At 36.7% G+C, this 11,046-nt stretch overlaps 1 protein-coding gene across 1 annotated transcript in view; it reads left to right on the plus strand.

Annotated features, from left to right (window-relative positions):
- UCMA (upper zone of growth plate and cartilage matrix associated) overlaps positions 1 to 10,833 on the plus strand; it is a 19,439-nt gene extending 8,606 nt beyond the window's left edge. Inside the window, exon 5 of the mRNA XM_051961431.1 lies at positions 10,374 to 10,833. Within this exon, the coding sequence (XP_051817391.1) occupies positions 10,374 to 10,471 (98 nt within the window). The 3' untranslated portion in view covers positions 10,472 to 10,833. The remainder of the gene's footprint in view (positions 1 to 10,373) is intronic.
- Positions 10,834 to 11,046: the final 213 nt, after the last annotated feature.

The following is an 11,046-nucleotide window of genomic DNA, read 5'->3' on the forward strand; positions in this document are numbered from 1 at the left end:
TGTTAACTTAAAATATTGCTAAGAATGGCCAAACAGAAAATTCCTCACAGGTGAAGGATGGGTGGGAGGCAGGAAGACTTGTTAGCCCATTGTCATAGACTAGAAGGGAGGTAATGAGGGCCTGTCCTGGGATAATGGAAATAGGAATTGGAATGAGGGAAACTGATTCAAGAAATATTGTAGAGGTAGAATCAGTTGGATTTAGTAATTAATTAGAGATCAGAGTGTTGAGGCTGAGAAGGGGAGACCCCAAAAGTTTGGGGTCCCAGACCAGTGTCGTGAGGTGTCTCAAAAGAATTTTCAGGCTTGTACCCATCTACTAGTCAAGGGGCAAAGCTTTATTGCAATAGTAACACATTACAAAGGGACTGAATTCTAAGGGAATTCAGCAGAGAAACAGGAGCAAGGAGATATTTTTATCCAGCTTTCAATCATAGATACACTAATTCTGTGGCTCATAGTAGGAAGGAATGGTCTTTGGAAGGACTGGTTCTTGGTTGATCAGATTATTATTTGTTGGAATCCTTACTAACTGCTAACTAATTAGAGTTGATCTAATCTTACAAGATTTTGGCCAGAACCTGAAACAAGGTACTAAGTAGAACTAATTAATACAAGGCTTGTGTTCACACCTTTACTCATTGGAGTCCACAAGTATGCTAGCTTCACAAAGTAAACTTTCTAACTTCAAGGGAGTCCACACCTCCCTTAAAGCTCTTTGGGCCAGAGAGCACTATGGGAGAAAACCCATAATCCCATTCTCTCAGAAGAGTCAGATAAAAGGCCAGCGATGAGGGATCTAAGACAGAATACATTTTCCTCTTGGCTGGCTGGTGGCAGAAGAGAGTTCAGCTGGACTCGAGAGGAGCGACTCTGGTGCAGAGAACACTTTGACGGATTTCAGTGGAGCTACGCCAGAAGCCCTCTCTCCGCGGCAAGTTGGTGGCTGGGCTCCCCAGAAGGAGACAAGAGAGACATTCCATCTCTGTGTTGGTTGGAGGCTGAAGAAAGCAGAGTCAGAGGCTGAAGGACAAACCTTTGGATTTGGAGATATTCGGAGGGCTCTAAGCCTCTAAGCCTCTAAGCCCTGTGTTTTGAGAAGAACAAGAACTCCAACATTTGAACTCATAACAATTATTGACAAGATTATTCATCAGCAACGAATTGGAATGGTCTTATTCGCTATTGTCTCAGGAGTTTGATTTGTGGGAGTTTCCTGAGGCCAGAAGCTATCTGACCAAAGATGGTCAGAATCAGACAGATTGGGCATGGGAGTTTCCTGAGGCAGGAAATCTAGAATCACTGACTTATTGCCAGAACAGAAGCCCTCACTAAAATCAAGAGATCACAGAATCATGTCAAGAGGTAAAGAAAAGAAAAATAATAAAAAAATAATACAGAATTTTAAAGATTGGAAATGGGCAAAGAGTAATGCCACAGAAAGAAAATAGAAGGAAGAAAAATTGAAGGGAAAAAAATAATAAATTTTGTTTTTAATATCTTGAGTTTGTGGTGCCAGGTAAAGATTTCTGTAGGTAGAAGAAGTGGAACTGAAGCCTTATTGGAGATAAGTATTTGAAAATTATCTCACACTTAAGGAAACCAAATTCTGTTTTGTAATAGTAGGTCCTCATTTGGTCAATTTCTGGGATGAGGAAAAGAAGAAATTAATCTCTTTAGTTGAGTCTGTATTTATACAGATGCAGACTAATGACTTACTGGTGGATCCCCAAAGACCTTTTGGCTATGATTCCAAGAGCCAGAACCTGACCATTTTTCCCTGCCTTAGCAACTCATCTAGTAAGTAGTGATGATGGTTGCCATGGGATATTAACTTATTTCCAAGTAGCTTGAATAAATGCCAAAATTTTTACTCTAGTAGCTAGCCCTCCCCACCATCCCTGATTTTGAAAAAACCCAAGGCTTTATTTACCACATCTCTACAAAGATCTAACCTCAGGAGGGAAGCAAAGAACAATGAATTAGAAAATAGGTCTGTAAAACATGAACCAAGCACAAGCCCAGGCACAAATCATCCAACAATGAATGGAATTGAGAGACATCAACCTTCCTACAGCAATATGGTCTCAATTGCTGCTGCTGATCTTTGCATATTGATGTATCTTGATCACTCTTGCCTGGAACAATTTTTAAAAGTTTCCAAACACTGATTTTTTTAGTTATTTACTCAACTGAGTTTTTTATATATCTTAAAAGATAAATTTTATATTTTCAGTGAATGAAGTCATTCTTGATATGTAATTTTTCATAGGGTCATAGATTTAAACTCAAAAGTATCCTTAGAAGTCAATTCCTTCATTTTAAAGATGAAGAAACTGGGTTGAGGGGGCTAAGTTCACACAGCATTAATGGCAGAACTCCGTTCTTCCCCCTCACAATCTGCTCACTGAGCCACTATATTACTTTCCTGGCCAAGAGTGGACTGCCTTACTTAGACTGGAATAAATTCCTGGTAAGGATTTAATTGCAACTAAATTTTCTCATTGTCAGCATCCTTTCTCTGAAGATCTCCAATGTCTGTTTGAATGAGAAGTTTTAGTAATGATTTCACATTGGACAAACTCTTCATGATCCCATTTGGGATTTTCTTGACAAAGATGCTGAAGCAGTTTGCCATTTCCTTCTCCAGCTCATTTTACAGGTGAGGAGCTCTGTCAAATAGGGTTAAGTGACTTGCCCAGAATCACATAATTGGTCAGTGTCCAAGATCAGATTGAACTCAGAAGATGTCTTCCTCATTCCAAGCCCAGTGTTCTATCCGCTGTACCATTGGGCTGCATATAAGCTGGCAATCAGGTTACCTACTAGCCTTTGAATAAACTAACCCCAAAATGCATGTGCATACATAGCTGGAAATTCCTCAATAGTTCTAGAGTTCCATTTAGTTTCTTTAGATGGCTCTGAGCTGGATAGAAAGTTTCCCAGATGTTGCTCCTTATTTTTCCGATATTTTCTCCTGCCAAAACTTCAGGTTCCTCACAAGCCCAGGCACAAATCATCCAACAATGAATGGAATTGAGAGACATCAACCTTCCTACAGCAATATGGTCTCAATTGCTGCTGCTGATCTTTGCATATTGATGTATCTTGATCACTCTTGCCTGGAACAATTTTTAAAAGTTTCCAAACACTGATTTTTTTAGTTATTTACTCAACTGAGTTTTTTATATATCTTAAAAGATAAATTTTATATTTTCAGTGAATGAAGTCATTCTTGATATGTAATTTTTCATAGGGTCATAGATTTAAACTCAAAAGTATCCTTAGAAGTCAATTCCTTCATTTTAAAGATAAAGAAACTGGGTTGAGGGGGCTAAGTTCACACAGCATTAATGGCAGAACTCCGTTCTTCCCCCTCACAATCTGCTCACTGAGCCACTATATTACTTTCCTGGCCAAGAGTGGACTGCCTTACTTAGACTGGAATAAATTCCTGGTAAGGATTTAATTGCAACTAAATTTTCCCATTGTCAGCATCCTTTCTCTGAAGATCTCCAATGTCTGTTTGAATGAGAAGTTTTAGTAATGATTTCACATTGGACAAACTCTTCATGATCCCATTTGGGATTTTCTTGACAAAGATGCTGAAGCAGTTTGCCATTTCCTTCTCCAGCTCATTTTACAGGTGAGGAGCTCTGGCAAATAGGGTTAAGTGACTTGCCCAGAATCACATAATTGGTCGTGTCTAAGATCAGATTGAACTCAGAAGATGTCTTCCTCATTCCAAGCCCAGTGTTCTATCCGCTGTACCATTGGGCTGCATATAAGCTGGCAATCAGGTTACCTACTAGCCTTTGAATAAACTAACCCCAAAATGCACATGCACATGTTCTGAAAGGAAATCTTGAGCTTTCAGGTGCATACATAGCTGAAAATTCCTCAATAGTTCTAGAGTTCCATTTAGTTTCTTTAGATGGCTCTGAGCTGGATAGAAAGTTTCCCAGATGTTGCTCCTTATTTTTCCGATATTTTCTCCTGCCAAAACTTCAGGTTCCTCAAAAGCCCAGATGCCTTCAACTTACCTGGGGCTCTTGATCGCATCATAATGATGGCTTCACTTCTTGGCAGGCTGGGTTTCCTCCCTGTCGGTCAGTAAGTGATGAGCTTATCTGATTTGTAGATGGGTGATACAGTATAGGATAAAATACAAAATCATCACTGTATCTTACTAGATTTGCTTAGTTAAATCTCAGGAAAGTGATCTTGTATAAAATTCTTGAAATTATGACAATTCCCATGTCCAAAGAAAGAGCCATATGATCTTGTTAAAAGGTGGGGAATCCATATGTTTTATTTCCTGTTTTTACAAAAAACAAAACAAAACAAAACAATACAGGGGATGTGAGAGACAAGGATCATCTTGTCCAAGCTTCACTGGGTCTCTTCCACAGCTAAGAATTTGAATTCTAGACCTTTAGAGAATTTCTATATTGATTTATATCCTCAAAGTAATGAGGTGTTATAAAGGCCTTGGCTATAGTAAAAACCTGAATGAGTTCTTCATAGGAGCTTTCTTGTTGGACTTTGCATCCATAGAGGGGATTCAAGTGCTAATGGAGATTAATAGGATGAAAACATGGCTTTTTGGTAATTTTCCTTCCTCAAAAATCAGCCAGTCAATAAACACTAAGTGTTTACTGTCTGCCAAGTACAAAATACATAAAATAAGGCAAAGACACAAACCCTGTTCTCAAAGAGCCCATGTTCTTAAAAAAAAACAAACTGTTATTTTTTGACATTTACTTTGATAAGGTTTTGATTTCCATTTTTTTCTCCCTCTCTTCCCTTCCCTCTCCCCAAGATGGCAATCTGGTATAGATTATATATGTATAATCATATTAAACATATTTTCACATTAGTCATGTTGTGAAAGAAGAAGAGCAAAAGGAAAAAAACCACAAGAAATTTAAAAAAACAACAAAATTAAAAATTTTATGCTTCAGTCTATATTCAGATTCCAAAGTTCTTTCTCTGGATGCAGATGGCATTTTCCATTGAAAGTCTATTGGAATTGTCTTGGATTACCATATTGCTGAGAAGAGCTAAATCTATTATAGTTGGTCATTGTTACTGTGTACAATGTTCTGCTCACTTTCCTTACATAAGTTCATGTAAGTCTTTTTAGTTTTTTCTGAAATCTGGCTGCTCATCATTTCTTATAGAACAATAATATTCCATTACATTTATATTCACAATTTCTTCAGCCATTCTCTAACTGAAGGGCATCCCCTTGATTTCCAATTCTTTATTACCACAAAGAGAGCTTCTATAAACATTTTTGTATTTGTGGACCCTTTTCTATTTTTTTATGATCTCTTTGAGAGCCCATGCTCTAATAGAAAATGAATACAGCATTTAAGTAATTTGCTTAGAGTCACTCAAATAGTGCTTGTAGAGAATTTGAACTTACATCTTCCTGACTTTATTCAGCATCTACATAAGTTGACATTTTCTCCCTTTTTTAACTTCCCCTGGAGGTAGCTTTCTAGGAGATCTATCTATAGGGATTGTTTAGGGATCTTGATTATTTTGTTGAATGTCAAATATAAAGAAAGGAAACACCCATAATTCTTTAATATATCTATTCTGGGCAAATGACTATCTTTCAGATGCCTAAAGGATCTTATCATTTCTGCCCTGGGAATATTCAATGGAGCCAGTCCAAAGACTGTGTAGTAGGAGTCTTTTTATTTTTATTTTTTCAGGAGACTGGCAATGGTGAGACTGGGCAAGAGTAGAAGTGAAAGGGATGTCATGGAGCTCTTCTTCCATTCCTAATAGGGTATGGAAGAAAGAAAAAAAAGCCTTTAAAAGACTTTTACATGGAAAGACGTGCATATATAAGGAATGTAATGAATGAAGAGTAAAATAAACAGAACCAAGAGAACATTATTTATATATATAGTGATATTGTTTTAAAAAAGTCTTTGAGTGAATAAGTCATTTTGAAAGACTTTGAGTGTATAAGAAATATTTTAAGTAGTCAAATTAACTTTTATAAAGGACATATGAAGGAATATACATATATATATATAATTATATATATGAAGAAATATATATAAAGGACATATAAAATTAACTTTTATAAAGAACATATGAAGAAATATATATATAATTATATATATGAAGAAATATATGTAAAGGACATATAAAATTAACTTTTATAAAGGACATATGAAGGAATATATATATATAATTATATATATGAAGACATATATAAAGGATATATAAAATTAACTTTTATAAAGGACATATGAAGAAATATATATAATTATATATATGAAGAAATATATGTAAAGGACATATAAAATTAACTTTTATAAAGGACATATGAAGAAAGATGTTATCTGCATCCAGAGAAAGAAATCATGCATAGTAGTGTGCATAGACTAATTCTACATATTTATCTATTTGTATCTCATGGTAGCCATCTCTAGAATGGGGAAAAGAGGGAAGAAAAAGAGGGAAAAAAAGAAATTTACACAATAATTTTATTATATATTTAAAAGGAACAGCAAGTTGTACATAATAAATTTGCAGTTTCATGTACAATCATCTTTTTAAAAAGAAATATATGTTATGGAAATGATTCTTTTATTTCATAAATTAAAAATAATTTTTTTAAAAAGGCTACCACTGAAAAGAGATCTTTTATATAGACACTCTTCCCCTGGTCTTATTGCTTCCATTTTAATCTATTTGTTTTGGGGCAGGCTGAGAGTAGTTGCAGCTTATTACTAAGAGGCAGTGAGATGTTCCTGAGGGCAAGCAGCCAGTCATGTAGTCTTGAGGCTTGCTGGTCTCTTTAACTGTTTGTTCTGGACTGCTCTGAAATTTGCTCTTACCAAGAAAACTTGTGTAAAAAGAATATAATAATAAATGTTCAAAGAACCTAGAAAGCCTTTAGTCATGTTCTCTAGAGGTGAAAGGGCAGCCCCAAGTGTGTGATTACTACCTTGCTGAGTGGCTATCAGCCAAGACATATGATAAGGAAATTGATTTTATTCATTAAAAATACAAATCTCTCTGGGAATACATTTAGAAAACTTTGACCAAAATACAAATTAGAAAATAAATATCCTGGAGTTTCACCTCCTTCACTTATGACTTAGTCTGCTGTTTAAAAAAATAATAAAATTTCATAATAAATAATCAGGGCCTTAGATACTAACTATATGACCTTGGCCAAGTCACCTAACTCTGCCCCAGTTTCTTCCCATGTAAAATGAGTTGGAGAAGGAAATAGCAGAATGTTCCAGTATCTTTCCCAAGAAAACTTCAAATGAGGTCACAGAGAATTGGATGTGAGTAAAAAACAACTCAACAACAAAATATCAACAAGAAAAAGTGATGATTTTTTTTCTTTCATGACAAACAAATTATGTCATGATTGAGAATGTAATACTCAAGAGCCCAACAGATTCCAGGACAAATCCAGGAAAAAACATGTTCTCATCAGTGGACCAATAAACTAAATGGGCTTTAGGGCGCACATCAAGGGAGAGATGGAGAAGAGACTTAAGACATGACGGAAAGTCATCGGAGATGTCAGTGGGGGAAGGACCAACAACATGGACCATGGAATCCGTGGTCATTAACCAGAGAATATGAATACAGAGGACATGCAAGTAGGGAAGTCTTGGAGTCATGTATAAAACTCACACAATCAATGAGATTTATTGAAGGATATCCTTCATGGATTACTGAGGATGGCTTTAGGATGGTTGAGGAGGGGGAACAGAAGGCTGGAGGTGCACTAAGGATCTCCAAGGCTGTCTAGGGAAGTAAGTAATATCTACCAAATTTTGCTGACCAACTTTCCCTCTTTGTACAAGAAAATCCCATCTCTGACCTTTAGGCATCTTTATTTTTTTTTTTTTGAAATGTTTCATTGGTTGGTGATTGGTAAGGAGGCTGCTGTATGAAGCGGACCAATGAATGCTTCAGGACCTCTGAGCATTGTAATTAGTTGAGGAGGTTAAGGAAGGAGAAAAGGGAGCTCATAGAGAGAGTGACTGACCTATCTCTACAGAGATAGAGGCTTGATGCTCATGGTTTTTGATAGTCTCCCATGCCCAGGGTTTATATGAAAATAGAGATCAAATTTTGTTAATGGTCTGAATTTCTGATTTAACTCAACTAACTTAAGTTAGTTTCCAGACTTTAAAATATGCCAGTCGCAGGGGTCCTCAAACTATGGCCCACGGGCCAGATGTGGCAACTGAGGACGTTTATCCCCCTCACACAGGACTATGAAGTTTCTTTATTTAAAGGCCCACAAAACAAAGTTTTTGTTTTTACTATAGTCCGGCCCTCCAACAGTCTGAGGGACAGTGAACTGGTCCCCTATTTAAAAAGTTTGAGGACCCCTGATGGGGACTATAGACAATCATAATTAGATTAGCATTCATTCAGAGGCTTTTATTCTGTCATATATTGGGATATTATATATATTAGATGGATTAGCAGGCAACTACAACTATATATAGGTACAGATATATTTTCTAGCTAGGAATGACAATCTGTTGCCATTAGTAAAGGAAAATGCTATCTACAAAAATGAAAGGATATATATCAGATTGAGAAGGCGGAGGGAGGGAAAGGGAGAAAAATTTGAAGCAGAAGGTTTTGCAAAAGTGAATGTTGAAAACTACCTTTGCCAGTATTTGGAAAAATAAAATATTAATTAAAAAATTAAAATTAAAAGAAAGAATGGTTAGCACTTAGAAATGGAAGTAGCAGAGTAGCTAGATGGTGTAGTAGATAGAGCACCAACCCTTGAGTCAGGAGCACCTGAATTCGAATCCATCCTCAAAGACTTAATATTTAGTAACTGGGTGATTCTGAGCAAGTCCCTTACCCCAACTGCCCTGTTCCTGCCCCCCCAAAATATGTAAGTAGCAAACATACCTCATATATAATTGTGCTCCTTTATGACACATTATAGTCATTGAAACCATAAACCTGGCATTATAGTTTAGTGGACCCTACCATAGTACTATAAATGTTCATTCTTGTTGTTTTGTCATTTTCAGTCATATCTGACTCTTCATGACCCCTTTTGGGAGTTTTCTTGGCAAAAATCCTGGAGTAATTTGCCATTTCCTTCTCCAGATCATTTGACAGATGAGGAAACTGAGGTAGACAGGGCGAAGTGACTTACCCAGAGTCACACAGTTAGTAATATCTGGAGAAGATTTTAACCCAGGTCTTCCTGACTTCAGATCAGGCTCACTTTCCATTGAACCACCTAGCTACCCTTGGGTCAAGGGTTTTTCAAGATGCAAATGATGGATTGTAATCATTTAATGAAAACCTTATGAGATTTTAGGCTACATTGAAAGGCACAGAGACCAGAATAAGGAATCAATAGTCATGTTATATGTATTCTGCCCTGCCCTCTTCTGAGTATTTTATTTGGTTTTAGAAGAGCATTCACAAACAGAAGAGTGCAAAAGGAAGGCAGTCAGGATTCCAAGAGGTTTTAAGTTTGAAAATTAGGAAATCAGTAGATGCTATCTAAAGGAAAGGGGGTGGGGGAAAGGGAGGGAGAAAAGTTTAGAACATGAGGGTGAATGTTGAAAACTATCTTTGCATGTATTTTAAAAATAAAAAGCTATTAAAAATATACATTAAAAAAAAAGAAATCAGTAGAAATAGCATTCACACAATGTTTTAAGGCTTGCAAAGCATTTTTCAAACACTACTTCACTTGATGCTCCTCATGACCCTAAGAAGTAGCTTCTACTTATCTCTGTTTTATAGAGTAAGAAACTGAGGCAGACAGAAGTTAAAGGATTTGCTCAGGTCATACAGCTGGAAGGAATCTGGAGTTGGATTTTAATTCTGGTTTAATTCATAGCTCGATCTACTGTACTCCTTCATTGCCTAAAGAGAACTGTGTGGATAGAAGATTTAGAGGAAAACATAGTAGCAGTTTTTAAGTAGCTAGCTGAAAGACTCATATAGAAAAGATTTTTTTCCCCCTCTGATTCCCCAAAGCAGTTCTAGGAGTAAATAGCAGAATTCTCAGAACAACAGATTTAGACTTGTAAATGGGGGAAATTGCTAGTTAACTGGATGCATTCGAAATGGAAATGAGCTGTCTCAAATGGTGAGAGAGAACATTCTCACTGGAGTTATTCATGGTGATCATTTTCTAGTGTGCTGGTGTCTAACACTCACTAACAGTTATTAACATTAGCTAACACTTTATAGAGCACTTATTTTGTGCCAGGCACAAAGTGCTTTACACTTTTATCTCATTGAAAACCCTCCCTAGCAAAGGAAGAATGAATGGCTTCAGAAAGACCCCTGACTCATGACAGAATGTCTCCTCCTCTTCCCTTCAGAACAAGAAGAGCGGAGCCGGGAGCAGATCGAACAATGGCGTCAGTGGCACTATGATGGTCTTTACCCCCCCTACCTCTATAACCGTCATCGCATCTAACCTCAGGTTGGGAGCAACCTGTCGAGAAGTTCGAAAGAACATTTATAAATGTAGGCTCACAATATGCTGGTTGAGAGATACTGGTAGTTAGGAGCCTAAAGAATCTCATCTTGGTGTCCACTGTCCCCCGTGGCCTTGTAAAGCTCCTCTGGTTGATTGGCTCAGAGAGCCAGAGCTTTTACTTCTTTATTTTCAAATGCTTACTTTTTTTCAGTGCCCTGGAGAGTTCAAAAGCCAAAGTAATCTAATATAGCAGACCCCAACTTATAGTCGTTTCTGTCTGCTTTACTCTTCAAAGCTAGATGACTGATCAAAGAAACAGCCCAAACTAAGTCAATAAATAAAATATATATTTGCTTGCAGATTGCTTTGTAATTTATTTGAAGAATACACTATTGACTACATATTTTTTCTCATTTTCATTTCTAGTTCTGAATTCTCTCCCTCCTTCCTCTATCCTTTGAGAAAGGCAAGAAATATGATACCCATTATACATATGAAATCATGCAAAATATATTTCCACATTAGCCTACAAAAGACTTTTTTAAGAGAAAAACTTAGCTGCTGACCATGCT

The sequence above is a fragment of the Antechinus flavipes genome, chromosome 5 (assembly GCF_016432865.1).
Source record: "Antechinus flavipes isolate AdamAnt ecotype Samford, QLD, Australia chromosome 5, AdamAnt_v2, whole genome shotgun sequence".
Lineage (NCBI taxonomy): Eukaryota > Metazoa > Chordata > Mammalia > Dasyuromorphia > Dasyuridae > Antechinus > Antechinus flavipes.